The 20,232-nt window shown below is 41.5% G+C and overlaps 2 protein-coding genes across 4 annotated transcripts in view; both read right to left on the bottom strand.

Moving 5' to 3' along the window:
* Positions 1-60: 60 nt before the first annotated feature.
* ASB14 (ankyrin repeat and SOCS box containing 14) lies at positions 61-17,823 on the bottom strand. Of its 2 annotated transcripts, XM_081184189.1 has the most exons (11): positions 17,750-17,823; positions 16,432-16,661; positions 14,203-14,254; positions 13,432-13,567; positions 13,182-13,340; positions 11,745-11,990; positions 10,135-10,306; positions 8,250-8,793; positions 7,643-7,796; positions 5,651-5,834; positions 61-3,686 (listed from the first exon to the last, which is right to left on the bottom strand). In XM_081184189.1, exons 2-10 carry the CDS (start codon positions 16,551-16,553, stop codon positions 5,656-5,658), a joined length of 1,764 nt encoding a protein of 587 aa, XP_081040315.1. In that variant the 5' UTR covers positions 16,554-16,661; positions 17,750-17,823; the 3' UTR covers positions 61-3,686; positions 5,651-5,655. The 2 variants fall into 2 exon arrangements, with proteins under 2 accessions (XP_081040315.1, XP_081040316.1); XM_081184190.1 differs by lacking the exons at positions 16,432-16,661; positions 17,750-17,823 and adding an exon at positions 15,884-16,080.
* DNAH12 (dynein axonemal heavy chain 12) overlaps positions 17,675-20,232 on the bottom strand; it is a 104,599-nt gene continuing 102,041 nt past the window's right edge. For both annotated transcript variants that reach the window (XM_081183904.1, XM_081183905.1), the window contains one exon: positions 17,675-19,192. In XM_081183904.1, coding sequence (XP_081040030.1) covers positions 19,002-19,192 — 191 coding nt within the window. In that variant the 3' untranslated portion in view covers positions 17,675-19,001. The remainder of the gene's footprint in view (positions 19,193-20,232) is intronic.

Genomic DNA, 20,232 nt, shown 5'->3' with positions numbered 1-20,232 from the left:
GAAAACCATGGGATTGAAGGGCCAACATCATCGCTTGGAGGTGCTCCTTGAGCTCCTTGCAGGGTTGTCAAGACATTTCCAGAGCCGGTTTCCTTGATGTTTTCTACACGCCACACTCTCCAGTTCACACTGGCTGTCGATACAATGCACATCATCAAGGCAAAGATACCAGTCAGAAATGCACATAACTGGAGGCAAGAAACTAAGGACACCCATCTTACCACCAAAGATCCTTCTCTCGCCTGCAGGTGGGGTTTGGAGAGGAGATGTCCCAGGTAGACAATGGCAGGCATCGGTCTTCATGCAGATACAGTTCCGTGCAGGGGTTTTGCCAACAAGTTCTTCCAGAGTGTGGTGATGTTTTCAGGGGCTGTTTACTTTACTTTCCCTCCCTCCCCGTTTCACCCTCACCTGAGGAGATCTTGGCCATTCTCTTGACAATGACCCCAGTTCTCAGGCCTGATTTCTGTTTTCCTTCATTCCTCCTCCTGGTCTGGTTCAGATGGATATGGTCCATGTAATAAACACCAATCTGTTGATCATAAACAGTTTCCCATCCTAAAGGCAGTTCATTGCCAACACAGTCAGCAAATGTCAATGGCTTTGTAATCCACATCATCTGTCAGTGTCTTGATGTGCAAGTGAAACTTCAGCTTTTGAGTGCTGCTGCCTCTGCCCGCCTCCCTGCCAGGCTTTTCCCCGTCACTACAGAGCAGCTTGCGCCCCTCCTTGGCCCTTCCCTCAAGGGCCCCCTCCCAGCTCCCTGGCTGGTGCTTGGCCGCTCCTGCAGCACTCGCCGCTGAGTGGGAAGGAGCCCTTGCTAAATGCTCTCCTGCCTCTGTCACATGACGAGATAATACCCAACCCATTCATGGCATCGGCAACCAACTCAAATTGTGAGTAGATAACAAAGAAATCAATTTCAACCTGTTGATTCACCACTTTCTCATGTGGTCTGCCTTTTATCTAAATCACTTCTTAAAAGAAATCAACAAAATATATTTAGTAACTTTTTAGAAACAAGGTGAGAGAAGAAACCAATGTTCTTCTCAAGCATTGTAAAATCTATGCATCACTTCTTTCAACCTCAGCAGGTTTTCAGTTACTAAGAACACCTAACTTTGGGGAAAATTAACCCAAAGGAGAATTTAGGTCTTCTGTAGCAAAAGAAAGTGCAGCAGCCAATATTCAGGACCTTTCAGAACACGCCAGACCTTTTCCACCCTTCTCCAGAGAGCTGGGGGGGGGGTTCATTTTGGCCTTTATAACACTTCATTGTAATGTGTGTTAAGAAGCTTTTTCATACACATTGGGGGTGTTTCTGTTCTAAGCTATCTGAAGGAGAGGGATATCACTCCAGTAAACCGAATGGACTGCAGGAGCCCATTGAGCAGTAGTGCCATCTTCTTCTGTCTCCCTTAGAATAAGATTGAGGGAATGTCACCCATATAGTTCGTAGTTCTCTTCATTGTAAGGTAGACTAATTTTAATTAAGTTTTCATATTTTTGGGCAGCTCAGCTGGCAAATCTATATTAAATTATACCACTTTTTTGAGCCCTTAGAGCCATATTTAACAGGGCTCCCAGAAAATATAAAATTTGATATAACCAGTTTACTTCATCTGACAGATGAGTTGCATTGTTCTCATGTTTCAAGCTAACCTCTAGCAGTTGTCACCTGCAATTTGGACATGTATATGTGTGTGTGTATACATGTATGTTAAATCACTGTATTATAATGTGTATAATACCAAATTTTCTCATTTATATAACCAGTTATTTTTTATCTTCCTGTTAAATATTGATCTCAAAGGGCTTAATGCTCTTTGTGGAACTGAAACTTGTCAATTGTTCCCATATATAATCTGTATGTTCGAAACATTAAGGGAGAGTACGTTTATACCTGCATAATAGTGGAATTCCCATTGTCAAAGTCTAGACATCTAACCATGAATTTGCAAGTATCTGGTTTATGTGGTGTGTACATGTCCCACAACTTGCTAGAAAAGGGGCCACTGGTCTAACCTGAAAGGTTTTTCTCTTGGGTAATCATCCCTCAACTGAGAAAGGCAGGAAATGCATCAAATTCAAGAAAGTAGGTTGCTCTGCTCACTCTGCCCTAGCCAGCCTCTTTCACGATATGACCAGGACACAAAGATACATGAAAATAGAAATACAGTGGTACCTTGGTTTCCTAACATAATTCAAGTTCCAAAAAGTTCAAAAACTGAAAGTGGAGGCCTCAAAATGCAACCCTCAATATGGAAAACTCAAAACGGAAGCTGCGTTTCCAGTTCAAGTTCCAAGGTACGTTCGAAAACCGAGGCATTTACTTCTGGGTTTTTGGCATTTGAATTCCGAAATGTTTGACTTCAAAGGCATTGAGAACTGAGGTACCACTGTAACACAATCTGCATTGCTACCATATCTGCTTCCCCATCACAGTTATATATCAAACAGAAATAAACATAAAATTTGAAGAACATGTTAAAAAGTAGAAATTGTAAAACAAATTACAAGTTACAGATAACAATACATTAAAAGAAAATTCATTTGAAGATAATGCTGACTGACAGCTGCCCTTACCCCAACATATAATCTGAGGCCTTGATGGACTATCATCAAGGAGACATGTTTCAGGCGAGATCAACAGTGCCACCTTCTTGAATGATAGTCCAGCAAGTGGGATGCACAAAAGCAGGCAATATTAAGGTGGGGAAAGCATGCTGTCTATGTCTTCAAGACATATCACGTGCCTCCTAAGACATAAGTAACAATTTTATAATGCTTTGTGACTGCATTTGGTAAACCCATCAACCCATCACTCGGGTCTCAAAATAGATTCATTTGTAGGGAAGGCTGCTGTGGTTGTCTTAAATTTACTTAAATGAACCATAATGTTTCTTGGTACAGGTAACTTTAATGCTTCATAGGATGAAATAAATGCTGTTATAAGCCAACATGCTATGATAGCGGATGGTACCTTTTAACTAAAGGTTGTAGGATGAAAAGACACAAAAGAGGCTTTGTCTAAAGTTTATAATTCCGTTGATGTGAGGAGGGCATTAAAAGGGTACATTATCGCCTTTCTCACACCAAGGGAATGGACAAGATCAGGGCAAAAAGTTGACAGTGTTTACCATGGAAGCTAGTGTTAACCTTTGGCACAAAAGAAGGAACAACTCTTTATATCACACTGTCCTTATGAAAAAGCACAGATATCTTGCTAAAGAAAGAGCACTTAGCTCTGAATCCAATGTGATTGCAACTAAGAACACTACCTGGAAGGACAGGAGCAGGAGAGGCATAGACTTCAGTGACTCAATAGGATGATGCTGTAAGACCAAAATAATTTTGTGAAGGTTCCACAATGGGTTCCACATTGAGATGTCATTTAGACTTAAACGTTGCTGCTCAAGCACCATGCTGTCTGTCTCAACCGCCCTGGTTCTTCTTGTAATACTGGGTCCTATAACAGTAGATCTGGCTGAGGTGGCAAGGCCCAAGGGTGTGACACCAATAAATGAAGCACTCCTGAGAATCACACATGTCCAGGCCAAGAATCGGTTGTGCCTTTTCTTCCTGGAGCTTCCAGAGTGCAAGCAGTGAGGAATATTTGGGGAGAACGGAAGCATGCATAAGATCCTTCAGCCATGGAACTGGGAGCATATCCACTGGTTCTGCTTCTAGAGATGGATAGTGGGCAAAAAAACAACACATTACTGACTATTGTATTTTATTTTTACATTTTTTGAGAAACAAATGGAGACTAAGAGCACAATTGGCTAGACAAAAGGCAGGAACTGGACTGGCCAGGAGAAAGAGCACAGAAACCTAGTTGCTTGAATTTTTATGCATTTCTTGCCTTTGGATGCTAGCTGGCATGAAAAAAAATCTGATCACTGTGCAAATTCATTCTATTTATTGCATTAGTTTTACTATTGGATACGATCGCTGTATCTAAAACTGGCAATTTGGTCAGTATGGTCATGGTGCATAACTCACCAGTGCCACACTTCAAATTGTATGTTAAAAATGAGGTTTCCTACCCAGAACATGTTCATATTGGAAGATTCTAGTGTGTAAGGTAATGTCATGAAGCAAACTTACCCTTTTATTTTTGAAATAAAGAGTGATACAGTTCCACCCCCCATTGTCAGATTAGGTCTTTGAGTAAGCTACCACATTTCAAGTGGGACTTAATTTTGAGTAAAAAAGCATAGGATTGGGCTGTCAAGGAGCAGAACAGCTAAACTCCACAGTGAGCACAATTGCTTTATTATATCTTTTATACTTCAGTTTTGTAAACTAGAATGATCAATGTTTCAAGGCCAAAATTGAAGAAAGGAAGATTATTAAATGTTTGTGAGAAGTGAGCTTCCTAAGATGTGCTTTTCTGTGTTATCCAGAAATATAGCAAAACAAAAAATATTTTTGCATGTCCCTCTCTTCCCTAACATGCTGTAATTGAAATGCATTCCTTTTAATTGTTTGCATGTGAATCTGAGGTTAAAAAAAAAATCAGATCAGCATTCTCACTTGTGTTCTCTGCCAAAAAAAAAGCACTAACACCCAAGTTTGGTGAAAATTAATTTTTGAATTACTATTTCTGGACATCTCTTTTTAAAAGATCCTTATGTGAGTACTCCTCGCTCTGCAAAACTGAATTTGCAACCAGTAGACTAAGATCATGTGCTGTAAGCGGGTAGAAAGAATAAACCAGCACACAACTGAAGGAACAATGATCTATAGTGAGGTTTATATGCAAGCAAAGCAGCTTGTATAATTATTATGGGTGACTTTTATAATGTAGTGGATGGTCAAATTCTTACAGTAATGTAATGGTTTGGTTCTGTTCTAGTGATTGTGATTTTTTGCAATGTTTTAAGAATCTAATACAGTTTCCCTGAATACTTGTTAATAATATCCAGTGATTGTCAAGTTGGTATTGTCAACTGCAGACTGAAATCTAGATACTAAATAAACCTATCTGGGAAGGACCTTGGCAAAGTCCAGTCAATTTTAGAAGATGGTTTTCTGTAATGATTATGTAAAATATATTTTGTTTGCAATTGCTCCCTAAAAGGTCATCACCATCATCATGTTATCCAAAAAAATTAAAAAGATCCTGAAATTTTGTCAAATGTATTTTAAGTCTGTCAGTCATTCAGGAATCTTATTCATATATTTAATATAGTCAGAGATCATTTATTGTACTTAATAAAAAAAGTTAACAGCTGGAATAATGTCTTTATTTATTTCCAATAGAACAACAAACATGCGCTTATTGTTTGTAAGAGCTTATATATAATTTTTATTTTATTTTATTTTAGTGTGGTTAAGATTGGAGAAACTGAAGCCATGTCCCTCCTGATGTGACTGGGATTTTATTAATCCATCTGCTTTATATGTAATTTGCAAAGAATGAGTGGATCAGTCCCTATACCTAGGGATGTTTGACATCCAGAGATGTAAAAGGGGAAGAAATTGCAGTACTTTGCATTCTTAAACTTTGTTCTTTGTGGTCTCTGTGCTGCCACACACTTGGGCTAAATCAACTCTTTCACAAACAGAAGGACTCCAATAGCTACAACTTAAACATGCACAGAATTACATATAGGACCCCCTCCAAATACGACTCTATATATACCTGCATTAGTAAATTCCTTTCAGGTTTCCTTGTCCATAGAGATCATATTCCTTATAGAGAATGTAGTCTTTCAAACGGTTTGGTAATCGCAGAAATGTAAGGAAGACAGGGCAGCGTAGACGCAAGCGTCCCAAGCACTTGCGGATTTTCAGACGACAAAGATGTTGCAGAGAACGGGTGTTTGCTGGAGGAGGAAAGAACATGCATTCATCGTTAGGCCTGCTTTTGAAACTTCTTGATCTGGTGGGAATGGGTACCCAGGATTAAATCACAGGACAGCCAATGATATCTATAAGCACGACCTTGCATAAATCACTGTCTTTCCTATTTTTAAAAAAGGAGTGACTTATTTGCTTCCCAGAGTTGTGAAGAACATCTGGTGAGATAAATGGCTCTCAAGACAGGAAGAACTGCAATACTCTCAAGTTGCAAACCTATGCCTACTTACCGAGGAGTAAGGGCCATTGAACGCAGTGTGAATTACACTTGAGTAAACAGATTGTTATGCATGGATAGGAAAAAGCTCTCAGGCTGAATTGAGAGGTAACAGGAAACACTTTGAACACTGCAAAGTGTGATATAAAAAAGGCTAATACTTTTATTACATCAAACTTTATTTTGGTCATGTGTAGCCTCTGTCCTAGTGTAACCTTTGCAAACTGTGAGCTGTGACAACTGGTCCAGTGCCTTGATCAATCAAAGCAGAAAAGCTAGGTGTCAGCTCAGCCATCCCATTGTGGATTGACTCTTGCAAGTACACAGTGTGCTGAGTAGGATATAAATCATGTACTCAGCATTTGAATACACACCTTACTGTATCACTCATGCAGTGCATTAGTGATCCATTGGCAGCGTGCTGGAGATATTTTGGATTTGCTGAGTCCCAAGCCCCCTTGTTCTCCCACCATCCCCCTAGATAGGCCAAAAAATTGTGCAAACATGGGAACTTGCAAAGTTATTTTCCTTCTCAGTGGAAGGATTCCCGCCCCCCTTTAAAGCCAAATAGGCAAGATAGAGAACAGAAAATCATCCCATATCCACTCTTTTTGTCCTGGCTGGCACAAAGGGGCTTAGAAATGATGCATCCTTAGGATTTTTCTGCTCTGCTCAGTCAGTTGGAGAGGTTGTTGGTCCACAATGTCGACATTTGCACATAATGCTAGGCCAAACCATGGCTTAACATGAACGTGGTGGCTGGTGAGAAAGAGATCACAACACTTTGGATCCTCCCTAGTCCTTTTAGCTTAGTGTGGTTCAGCAGCTAAGCAAAGGTTTGGATTAACGTGAATGAATGCAAGATTGTGGTTAAACACTTTCATCCTTAAGCATGATCTGTAGCCAAGTTTGCTCCCGGCTTACCTTGACATGTGCACCATGCTGACAAGTCATCTTCTATCCAGAGGTCTGGATAACACAAGCGTAAATGTCTGTATCTCCTTACAATACAGTGAAGGGTTTATTATAGGCAGTCTAGGTGACTTCATAGAGACATGGGTGATGTCAGTATGACCCACAACAATTACACTGAGTACTGTGGCTTCGAGTCACATTTATCAAAACCAACCCTGGTGGATCTTTGTACCCATATCCAGCAATTGTTTTAATGATATTTTAAGCTTCTAAGGGTGGTGGTGAATGAAATACAAACGTTGCACTGCTACATCCCTACCCAACCTTGCCATTACATGTAGCATTTCCTCCCATTGGCTCCAACCACTGCCTGCCACATCCCTTTGGAGGCTGCTGACTTCAGAGCACTGGCATTGGTTGGACCAAGGTTGCTGCAGAAAGGGAGGTTCCAGTGTTGGGGCTCCTATGCCTTGAATGTTGGAAGAATACGTCTGATCTAGGGATTCTGGGAGGCCCTTGCAGGGACCACAAGTTTGCACCCTCAAATGTGATGCAACCGGTAATTGGAGGGCTACAACGTGCCCTGTCCCTCATATTTGAATATCACATTTCTTGAGATGCTAAAATGTACTTGACACTTACTCAAAATTTCGTGGATTTCTGGCCAGAGTTTCTGTTCTTGAAGTACAACTTGAAGCTTAGAGCAGATCTTGACATGATCAACATAATCTAGCATCACACGCACCACTTTCCCAGACAGGTGCTTTAACCACGCTACTGTTATCACCTCACAGAACTGAGAGAGAAAAATAAGAGCATTTGAGACCAGTTCATTCAGCATTTTGCATTATTAAAGTCCCCCAGAGGACTCAACCCAGTAAAGCCCTGGCCAAAACTGCAGAAAAGCAAACCAGCCATAGAGCAAATTCAGCTCAGAAAAAAATAACACCATTTGCAAACAGGATAACCAAGTACTAGCCATTTACTCTAAGGAGTGCCATCTTAAGGGTAGCATTCCCATATATCAGGCTCCCTATTTGCCTTGAAATGCTAATACACAGGGTCAGCAGATGGTGCTTATTTCTTCCACTGTGACAATATCCAGTTGTTTTTTAAAAAACTTCCCACTCATATGCAGACTCACAGTTCTGGAGTCCAGCTGGGGGGAAATGGCCTGATGGGTGTTGTAGGGGCAAATCAGAAGATGGTGCATATGTAAGCAGTCCTCCCTCCCATCAGAAGCACTCACCATTGTGTCTTTGATAACAGTTGAGGTCCACCCTTCAAATATGTACTGGGAATGCACACTGGCTCCATGAGGACAATCGAAGCAGCGGTGAACATTGTACCCATAATTCAGCAACATCCTTAACATTACTTCATCTTTCAACGTGTACTGCAGAGCTGATGGGAAATGTGTTGTGTTAACCCTACAGAAATAGTTCACATTGGCCCCATGGCGAAGCAGGATACCAATGAGCTCATAGTTGCCCATTCTCAAGGCCAGCTGGAGACAGTTAACTGGGTCTTGGTTTGGTAGGGCTCCAGCATCCAGGAGCAACTGAACGGAGTCAATATCCCCATTAGAGACAGCAAAATACAAGGCTGACCTCCTCTCGTCGTCATAGCCTTTGCGAATTCTCTGATGCAACATAAAATTGGCATCAAATCCAGATTTGAGAAGGAACTCAAGGCACTGAGGGTGTCCGCCTGCAGCTGCAGAGTGAACTGGACTGATCCCACTCTCCTTGATGGCAGCACTGTCCGTCACTGGAACCAAGATCTGTACAACTCTAGGGAGCAAAACAAATCAAATCAAAATATTCTTCAAGATAGCTCCTGCTTGATGAAGTTTTGACAATGGGTCATTTGTTGCTCCTCACTCAGGCAAAAGAGGAGAGGTTGTAGCTGCATGTGTTGGGAGTTTGTTCCTACAACTTCTGCATTTTTCAAAAGATGTAACATGGTGCCATAGGCACATGGGCAGACAAAGATCCCAAGAGGAAAAAGAAAATGCATAAATATATCCAAAATAAAACTGCAAATTGAGGAAATATATGAAAAAGAGGGTGGGGAGGAAGGTTGGTTTAGTTTGTAGCTAAAAGGAAAGGAGAAAGGTACAAATGCTGCTGTGGTACTGGTGGTAAGAAAAGAAATGAGTGGGAAGTTGCTGATCTTGTCTGCTCAGGAATGCACTTCAGTTGAATTGGTGGACCTTTGCACCCAAAACATTTACTGAGTTAGCCCTCAAAGCTTCTGTACAAGGGTTCTGTGCAAGTGTAGAACCTGTATGGAGAACTGCACAGAGACACTACCTGCCCACGGACTATCTCACCAGAGCAGTGCATGCTCTGGTTATCTCCCGCTTGCACTACTGCAATGTGCTCTATGTGGGGCTACCTTTGAAGGTGACTTGGAAACTACAACTAATCCAGAATGCGGCAGCTAGACTGATGACTGGGAGTGGCTGCTGGGACCACATAACACCAGTCCTAAAGTATCTTCACTGGCTCCCAGTACATTTTTGAGCCCAAATCAAAGTGTTGGTGCTGACCTTTAAAGCCCTAAATGGCTTTGACCCAGTATACCTGAAGGAGCGTCTCCACCCCCATTGCTCAGCCTGGACATAGAGGTCCAGCTCCAACGGCCTTTTGCTGGTTCCCTCACTGCAAGAAGAGAGAGTTACAGGGAATCAGGCAGATGGCCTTCTCGGTAGTGGCACTCTCCCTGTGGAACGTTCTCCCTTCAGAACTACATAACTTTTAGAAGACATCTGAAGGCAGCCCTGTATCAGGAAGTTTTTAATGTTTGATATATTACTATATATGCTGTAAGCTGCCAATAGTGGCTGGGGAAACCCAGCCAGATGGGTGGGGTATAAATAATAAAATTATTTATTATCATCACCATCATTTCAGGTTTTGATCAGGTTGTTTACATCCAACTTGCAGACGAGTATATGATAAATTATTGCCCTGCTCATCTCCCGCAAATAGTTATGTCACAAGGCAGATTTTGGGAGAGAGCCGACCTGTAAGGCAGTGTTGACATGCCCCGGGCATATGACTAACTCCACTAACCCCGCCCACCCACCTCCATCCCAATTGTATAACCTGTTGGCTTTCATAACTCACAAGAGGTGTCCTCTATAAGCAGCTCTGTGAATGGGCAGGTGACCTGAATGCTTTGGTACATTAGCATCAGCTCCATACTCTAGTAGAAGAGAGACACAATCGGGATTTCCTCCTCCAGCAGCTTCAAATAATATGGATGCACAATCAGATGCCTGGGAAAGAACATTGGCACCTAAGGGAGGAAGAGCAACAGAGATTTAGTGCAATAGTAATTAGCACCCTCATTATAGCAGCCCAGACTGCTATAATGTGAATTCTAGTTCTTTCAGAAAGAGTTGTGCTGGAATAAGTTGGGGTTTTTTGCAACAACTTTGAGATATGGGATCAGTATTACACTGCAACAGGACCAGTCCTGAATAAGGGTTCTTGTAGGCAAAAGTGGCGTAACACATTCACAAACCAGCAGATCTCTTTTTGCACATCCACACACATACATCAAATTGCTACAACAGTCTCAGTTCCCATTCTGCTTCCTGGTGCCTCTAAAACCTTATTCATCCTTTCTGTGTCCTTTATGCCTTACATCTGTGTTCTGAAAGTATGATGGAGCTAAAGAATCAACTTGCCACTAGTATCCCCAAACTAGAATGCAAATGCAACCACACCCAGAATGGGCCGTCTACAAAATTCCCACACTCAGGAGCCACAGTGGTCTCTGAACTTTCAATCGTGTCCTGAATATATACACTGAGTTTCATTCCAATGTTTCAATGCTCACTGTAATGTAATATCTACCTTATGTTTTACGTCTCTTGGCTCCTTTTTTGTAGTAGCTGAATTGGTGAACACAAAACATAAATGTGTGTTGGAGATGCTCGCCAGATATAGAAACTGAGAATGATGAATGAGCACATTTAAGCAAAGGTCTTTCTTACTTTGCTCATCCAGCAAAGTTTTTGCAAAATTCCCAGTGTATACACCTCTCCATCAGCATTGGCTCCTTCAGATTTGCTATCAACAGATCACTATGGGTTGGCTGCTGTGAATGAGCATTCAAAGACCAAGAGAGAAAACATATACAGTGGTATCTCGGGTTAAGAACTTAATTCGTTCTGGAGGTCTGTTCTTAACCTGAAACTGTTCTTAACCTGAAGCACCACTTTAGCTAATGGGACCTCCTGCTGCCGCCACGCTGCTGGAGCACGATTTCTGTTCTCATCCTGAAGCAAAGTTCTTAACCTGAATAACTATTTCTGGGTTAGCGGAGTCTGTAACCTGAAGCATATGTAACCTGAAGTGTATGTAACCCGAGGTACTACTGTATGTACTGTATTTTTTGCACCATAACACTCACTTTTTTCCTCCTAAAAAGTAAGGGGAAATGTCTGTGCGTGTTATGGAGGGAATGCCTACGGGTGGCATGCCTACGGATTTTCCTCCTCTAAAAACTACGTGCGTGTTATGGTCGGGTGCGTGTTATAGAGCGAAAAATACGGTATATGCCTGGACAAAAATCTCTGTCATCCACTCCGTACAGAGTATTTAAAATTCTATACCTGTGTTCCCTTAGTTAGAACAGCATTCTATCACAGGATTGCTCCGGCAATTACCAGAAAAACTAACCTTAGGTGCACCACTGAACTTCCAAGTAATTGTATAGAAGTCCTCACCTTTATGCAATAGAATTTCCAGAATTTCTGTATGCCCATTCTGCGCTGCCAGTGCTAGAGGGGTGAGTCCATACGCACTCCGTGGATCCGGATCTGCTTTAGACCAAAGCAAAAGCTCCACCATGTTTTTGAAGCCTAGCCTGGCCGCCTCATGTAAAGCTGTCCTCTTGTTGACACACTGGAGATTGACATCGGCACCAAATTGTATCAGCAAGGAGACAATTTCGTACGAATTGTGTTTAATTGCTGTAAAATGTTAAGAAAGAGCAGCATTTTACACGGTTAATGAAAAAGACATCAAATCCAAAAGCTTCCCTCTCTTGTGAAACCAAGACAGGAGAAACCATTGCTTGGCTGCCTTGTGCTATTTATATGCAGCAATAAAGGTCACGTAGCACTGCAAGGGGCTAAACTTAGAATCAGACTTTGCGTTCAGTCCCAAATTTAGCAAAATGCAACTAATATTGACAGTCTTCTGCTACTTTTGCAGGGTTTTTCAGAGATTGAAGAAACTCATCCCGAACTCCTTCCGATTCATGGTGGGCCTCCCTTTGAATGGGGTGCAACCAAAGAGGGAAGCAGCGGTGTCGCTTGATCTTAGTTGATCAAGGTATGGGGAGAAGCACATGATTTACAGTGGTACCTCGGGTTAAGTACTTAATTCATTCTGGAGGTCCGTTCTTAACCTGAAACTGTTCTTAACCTGAAGCACCACTTTAGCTAATGGGGCCTCCTGCTGCCACTGCGCCGCCAGAGCACGATTTCTGTTCTCATCCTGAAGCAAAGTTCTTAACCTGAAGCACTATTTCTGGGTTAGCGGAGTCTGTAACCTGAAGCATATGTAACCTGAAGCGTATGTAACCCGAGGTACCACTGTATTTGTAAAAGGTCCCAGGTTCAATCCCAGGCACCTCCAGGTGGGTCTGATAAAAGTTCCTTCCTCAAACCCTGGTTTCAGAGTTTCAGGAAACTCAGTGTTGACAATTCTGGGTGGGCCAATGGCAGCTTCCTAGCCAAAGCACGCTCTTTCATAAAGGTAGAGAGGGCTTCTGGGCAACTTAAAATGGTGTATGGCTGGGTCTCCATGGCACAGAGCTTTGCAGCACACCTAGATGCCCTGCAAACAAAAGGGGAAATAAGAAAGGGCAAGGTGATCTGAGTGCTGTCCCTCAGTCACAAACCTCAACCCTGCCACCGCTGTCTAGAGCTTGGACTCCTCCCCTAGTCCCAGCACGGCTCAGAGAGGGGAAAAGGTAAGACAAGGCAATGGAATGGAATGAGTCAAATTCAGGTCTGCTATTTGACCAGCACTGAAATAGACAATTGACCCCGAGTCTTTCTCAAAATGAGAAAAAGTTTTGATACACTCACATTATTTAAAAACACACAAAAAGCATCCAAAAAAATCACTACACGAAACTGTGCAATTTGATTTACCAATAATTAAAGCAGAATCTCCTTCTTCATTCTTCACATCAGGATTGAAACCATTGATGAGGAGAAATTTGACGTTTTTCTCAAGACATTTGTCCACTGCTACAAACAGAGGTGTTTCCCCTTTCAGGTTTGTCAGTTGCCACACCACGGGGTGTGAAGCTGAAAGATAACCAGGAGAGACACATGGCTTTGGCACCAAGTGAGCATACAAAACTGACTTGAGAACAAAGCTGGGGGGAGATCCTTCTACCTTTCAGAGTTATTTCTAGAATATTCTTGTTGGGTTGTGCTGCAGCTTCATGTAAAGGAAGGCACCCTTGCTGGTCTGCTTCCCGAAAAGCAGAGCCACACCTCATTAACTTAAGCAAAGCCTCTTCTTCACCTGTTAAGGGTGAAAGAGGTCACAATAATGCACTCTTCATGCTTTTTATGTCCAAAGATATATATGAGCATTGTTAACCCAATGAACTCTAATTAAAATGGTGAAGGGGGAAGTTTCACACATCAAGTGCTTTTTTTCGGGGGGGATGCAGAGGTACATTTTGTGAATCTAACGGGAGAATAAACTATTTTTTTTAAAAAAAAGTTTCTTCTCCAGCACGGTGAATCGTCAGTTCCATTGAATACCATGGTGAATCGACAGTTCCGTTGCTACCCCCGATGGCAGCCTCATTTCCTGTCACAGTGTTTCCTGAGTCTCAGACGGAAGCGAGCATTTAATGTGTGAAGCAGGAGTTGGAATCTAGTGCAGTGATTGGCCAGTTTCATTGTATTTACTGTATTTTTCCTGATTTGAACTATAAAATGGTGATTTTCTTGAATCAAAATAAGAGTACCCCTAGACATATATTTTTTTGAAAAAAAGCACTGCACACATCCATGTGCATCCCTTGATGGTTCATTATCAGTTAATGAATCCAGTGCTTTAAAAGTCTGTGCAAGATAAAGGAAATCAAGTATTCCTCTTTGTGTCGGAATCCCACTTAATTCCCCAAAGAAGTCAAATCAGATACTTAACTGTCCGAATGGCAGTGATGATCTTCCTGTAATCTGTACTTGTAGCAAAACTAAAGCTGAAAGACAACCAAAAATAATAATTAAAATCAGCCAAAACTATTCATTTCTCCCTCTTGTTGCACAGCCTCCTAGCATTGCTCCTTCAGGATATTTCACCCCCTAACATGAAAAGAAACAAGAGACAATGCTCACTTGTTATCACTCCAAATAGACATTTAATATGTTTGTTTTTTACCCTCTAGGCGTTTGGATCTGGCTCAGTTTCTTCTTGTGTTTTTTGTTGAATCATCCCCCCTAATACCATGCTTGGATGGTCAGTTATCAGTTTAGAAATAAAACAAGAGCACTAAAAATAAAGTAATGATATCTGCACATTTAGGGGACTTATTTAGCCACACAGAAGTATATCTACTTGCAAATTAAAAGAAAAATCAAAGTGTAAATATTTGATCCCCTAAAGCTCAACAATGGCCTATGGGCAGTGCTTTCCAAGAGCTACTGAACGCTGCAGGCAACTCCGCCAAAGCATGTTAAGACTCAAGCAGCCTTTGCCAATCTGGAGAAGAGAGAAGATTGTTCAATCTGGCAAGCGGCAATGTTTGTGCAGACAGAATATTCATTTAATTTCACTCATGGTTCTCTGTAGGTCTCCCATTCAGATATCTTAAAGCATGGGTAGGCAGTGGCGTAGCGTGGGGGGGTGCAGGGGGGGCCGGCCGCACCGTGCGCAACATCTGGGGGGGGCGCGCTCGCACTCGCAGCTCTCTGCCCCTACCTGGCTCACTCACTCTCACTGCAAATTACTTGCCTTGCCCCGGGTGCTGACAACCCACGCTACGCCACTGTGGGTAGGCAAACTAAGGTCCTTGGGCTGGATCAGGCCCAACTACCTTCTGGATCCGGTCCGCGGATGGTCTGGAAATCGCTGCGTGGATCACCAGCATGCGCGTGCGTTCTATCCCTCTCCCTCACACGGCAGCGCTGGCGGCACCTCCTCCCTCCCTCCTCTTGGCTTCTCCCCGCCCTGCCTAGAGGAGGAAGGGGGCTGGGCTTTGTTGGTGCCAGCAGCAGCAGCGCTTGAGCAGCTGCCATTTTAAGCAACCCCTCTCCAGAGCCCTTTCGCACGCCGCTCATCGTCCCTCCGTTGCTGCCGCCAACCCCTGCCACTCACAAGACACAGGGAAGCAGCCACCGGGGCTCTTGGTGCTCTTGCATCATTCCTCCCCCCCAAAAAAAAATATAGTCCGGCCCCCCACAAGGTCTGAGGGACAGTGGACTGGCCCCCTGCTGAAAAAGTTTGCTGACCCCTGTCTTAAAGAGCTGCAGCAGCATAGGTCATCCGGGGGGCTTAATTCTCCCACTAAAATAAATGGGATTTAAAAGCCCTTTGCTGTCTGTGTCACCAGAATTCTGACAGGAGGTTCGGAACAGTGTGGGAAAGGCTGCTATTTCAAAGACACACAATGGTACCTTTGATAGCAGCATTCAGTAGTGGACATACTTTGGGAGAATATAGGATTCATCATTAATGCGACTGCCAGCCTTAAAATTCTCTCTCTCTCTCTCTCTCTCCTTCTCTGGTGGCATCCCATAGCCTTAGACACCTTGCAGCTGAAGCTATGAGGGTCTGTATGTGATTGTTTCTAAATGTTTTAAATACTTAAAAAAATGTTTTGTTTCACTACCTTGTTGTTTTCCACCCTAGGCAACTTTGAGAGGAAAGTCAGGAGAAACTTAATTAACTGATGTTGATGATAACGATGCTGTATGGAGACAGCTTGCCTCTCTTTCCAGTGCAACAGGTGAACAAGACTTCTGAATCTTATGAGGAAAGGAACCGTAAAAGCGTGGCTAATGAATGTACAATGCTTCACTTTGGCTGAATCATTACTAAAATGACTATGTTCTTCTCTAGCCGTAACATAAAGCATGATAACCACTCACACTCAAACAAATACATAAAATGGAGAAAAACCCATGTACATAACACTATTATGCAAAATCACTGAATGTCACCATAACAACACTATTGAAAGAGTTTATAGCCTCCAGCATGGGTGTAGTCAAGATTTTTGTTAGGGGGGCAAAACCTCAGATTTGTATTGATTTTGATGAATTTAGGGGGAGCATCTTCCCCCTGCCTCCCCTTGGCTACACCAGTGCTGGCATCCAGTGCTATGTTTTGAAGCCGCACATTCAAAAGTTTCAACAATATCTAGAAGGACATACATACCTGTCATTTCTTGCTGTAGCCTCTTTCTCACTCTTCTGAATGTCCTGCAAACTTTGCTGAATGACATACTGAGTTGGAATGTCATCATCAACATCATCATATATATCTGTAGTATTGTACATGCTAAAACCACATATCTTGGGAAACAAGTAGGATCAAATAGCTGTTCTATGCTGCAAAGACGATTTCTAATTCTTTTATTTCTTCTGCACTTCCAGAAGCATTAGTAGCTATATATGTGGAAATAAATATATAGAATTAGAAACAAATAGAGCTGAAACAAAAGCAGAGATGTCTTAACTTAAAAGTCTCAATTTATCTCTTTTTTTAAAAAGCAACAACTTGATTTCCTGTCCACTGTCAGATTTTTCCCATGGTAGGAAAAAAGGGATCACATCAGATACGATGCTTAGAAATCTATTCTTGACCTTTACTATTGCTTTGCTCAATACTTGTTTAACTATTGGGGAACATACAGCTGTTGTGTTCTTGCCCCACCTCAAAAAGGTCATTGTAGAGTTGGAAAATGTTCAGAAAACGGCAATCAAAATGATCAGGAGCCTGGAGCAACTCCCCTACGAGGAAAGGTTGCACAATTTGGGACTTAATAGTTTAGAGAAGAGGTGACATGATAGCAGCTTACGAAATTATGCATAGCATAGAAAAAGTGGATAGATAAAAGTTTTTCTTCTTCTCTCATAACATTAGATGTTGGGGACATCTTTGCAATTTCTTCAAGTACTCTGGAAGGCATGTAGGACACAAAGTGGATTGCACCCATTAACAACAACCCCCCCAAAAAAATTCCAGAGTAAAACTGCTCAGAATTTAACTTCATAAATAAAGTATAGTAACATATAGCTTCAGAGCTTTTTCTCATTGACAGACAAGTATTTACATCTGTTATACAGATCTGGTTACTTTATGAAAGCACTAATATTTGCCATGCATAGCAAATATGGTGAAATGTTATTCTCTATTACTGTTCAGGCAACACTCCCTATGGTAAGATGGTTCTGGTTTCTACTATTCATGGATACCAAATAGATATTTGAAAAAGTATTACAAACATTTTCAAACTAAGCAGGTGGCTAGAGGCAGTTTGAAACAGAAAGTATTTATCTACTAAGCTACCAAACATTTTACCATCAATAATTTTGGCTTAAAGCAAAGCATGCAGGTAAGTAGAGGTTTTTAGTACTACAGTTGCAATAGGATTTAAAAAATGCCAGAAGTACATATATACTCTTTAAAGTTTTTATTGTTGCTTTTAGAATTTCATTAAAAAGATTTAAGAAAAAGCACAAATCCTCCTCACCTTTCTTCCACATTTGAAACAGAGAAGACCTCACACTCTAAGCAAATGTTAAAACGAAGTGTGACGTTTTATGTATTGAAAAATGATCCTTTGCTTCTTGCATAGCCCATATCCATTAATAACTTACTATAAATACCTGACCATAAGACACTCTGTTATGCATGCCCACAAGTTTCCTCATGAGGATTACACGAGGGTTAGCAGAATTCAGAGACATGAACCTGACATGTGAAAAAAAAGATCAGAAGGCCAGACATTTTTCATCACAATTCAAGAATTGCTAAAGGAAATACATTTCTCAATAGTACCCACTCAGAAATATCTTAAATGCATGGGAATGTAATTAAAACAGCTTCAAAAACACAATACATTAAAAACTGATAAATATCAGACAACATATCATTATCTACACTTTTCATAAACCTGGGGACATGATGTACCCAAATTTGAGGATTTTTAAAGTCCCATTGATTTTATTGCAAGATAAACCAACGGGTTCTCAATTACCATTGAAATCAATAGTGAATAAATGTGCTTAACTTTAGTTAGACAAATGCTTAGGACAAATTTCCAACAGGTTCTAATTTATTTACATATCTTTGCGTTCGCTGTGCCAGAGCATAACTAATCCTGGCCAGTACAATGTCACATTGCAACTTTTTAGTTTACCATTCTTTCTCCACCATCTGGGTGGGAAAGAGACTCTCCCCACAGTTTCTCCTTGAGCTTTGAGTGACTGGCTGCTGGCAGCACCACAGAAGGTGCTCACTAGTGGGTAACTGGCACTGCTTACATAGACTCTCTTCTTCCAGGATGCTAGGCAATTGCTAGTGCTATTATTCTGAATAGCACCCTGTGCACCTGTTTTTTCTGCTTTTCATGTGATGCCTTGCACCACTTCTTCTGAATCCACACTACTGCTCTGGGCAAGTTGAATGGACATTAAGAGATGAAAGGGGAAAACCAACATCTGTAAGCAACAGGAAAGTGATCCTTCAACAGCCTCAAAATGCTTTGTTGATACATTAAGTAAGCCATTATTTCATCCTAGCAACTGACAATATTGTTACAAAAGAACAGGAGAATACATTGGTAACTTTACAAAGGAATAACAATCACGTTTAATTTTTAATTGCAAAATACTGCAATCAATTTAGAAGTTCAAATGATCAAACTACATCAGTAACAAAGTTCTTCACTTAGGGGAAGAAATCCCCCGTCTTGTCACGCTTTGATTCTGAGTTTTTCAACATTAGTCATCCAGCTGGCAAAGCAGAGCAACCCCTCGCTTAATCCAGTGCTGGACTGGTTGATCAGTTAACAGCATTAATGCAATGACAAAGTTAGTAGAATGCCCAGTGGTCGAAAGGGTTCCTTTACGCTCACTTGTCTTGTAGAGTGGACACATGTAAGCATTTGATTTTTTTATGGCTGATTTTTTTGCTGTAAGGAGAAAAAAAACCAATTTTTATTATGCTCTGTTAAAAAATATTGAGAGTACTGTATTGCATAAATAATTTCAGTGCTAAATAAGTATGGTTTTTTATTCCATAGAGCCTAGGAAAAAATTACTGTTCAACCTTATGTAAGCAACAATTTGTAGGCTACCCTGTAACACAGCAGAATCGGTTTCATCAAGAGGCAAAACAGAACAGCCACCCAACATGATGCATCTGTTGCTGGATTGTATGAATTCAGGCCGCAGGCGGGGCTATCAAAGCCATGAGGGCTGCCCCAAGGGTATATTTAAAAATCCTACACCTACCAGATCTGCAAGTCAGGGAGGAGATTCTAGCTTAGACTTCTCTTTGACAAGTTAGTTCAGGGAGTTTGGTTTGGTTGTTTTTCTTTTACATCTATTTGTTTATTCAAAAATATACCCATGCTTTCAGCTCTGTAAGCTGTTGATGTGGTTTGGCAGGAATTAGAGAATAAAATCAAATGAGACCTAAACATATCTAGGAAATAAAATTTAACCCTCATCCAGGAACTGGGCACCATCTTAAACTAGTGACAGGAACTCTGCATGACACCAGCACAGCCAAAGTAAGGACTGGATCCAACAGCACTCAGAGTCTGCTTGAGCTTAACATCAGAGAGCATTCAAAAAGCCAGCCCTCCACCCAGAACATCTGGAAGGCACCCGAGTGGGGAAGGCAGCTGCTTGGCTTTTCAGCTCTGATACTGAATGAAGTCTTCGTGTACATCCAAGCTCCTACACGTGTAAGGAGCTGAGTAATTGACCTTAATGTATATGCAGTAATACATTGATTTCCAAATACTATTAACTTCTGAATTGTCAAAAGGTATTGAAGTTTAACAGAGATGCTGAAGTAAAAGAATGCAATGCTGGATAATAATCACATACTATCTATTTAAGGACAGTCTGAAAGTGAGCCCATAGATTTGACTTGGGAGCCACAGACCCAATTACAATTCTGTTTACCCATTAAGTCTAAGTTCACCATTAAGTTCACCCACAT

The sequence above is a fragment of the Podarcis bocagei genome, assembly GCF_964188305.1.
Source record: "Podarcis bocagei genome assembly, chromosome: 2".
Lineage (NCBI taxonomy): Eukaryota > Metazoa > Chordata > Lepidosauria > Squamata > Lacertidae > Podarcis > Podarcis bocagei.
Note: the sequence above shows the minus strand (reverse complement) of the source record. Positions and strands in the feature narration are given on the sequence as shown.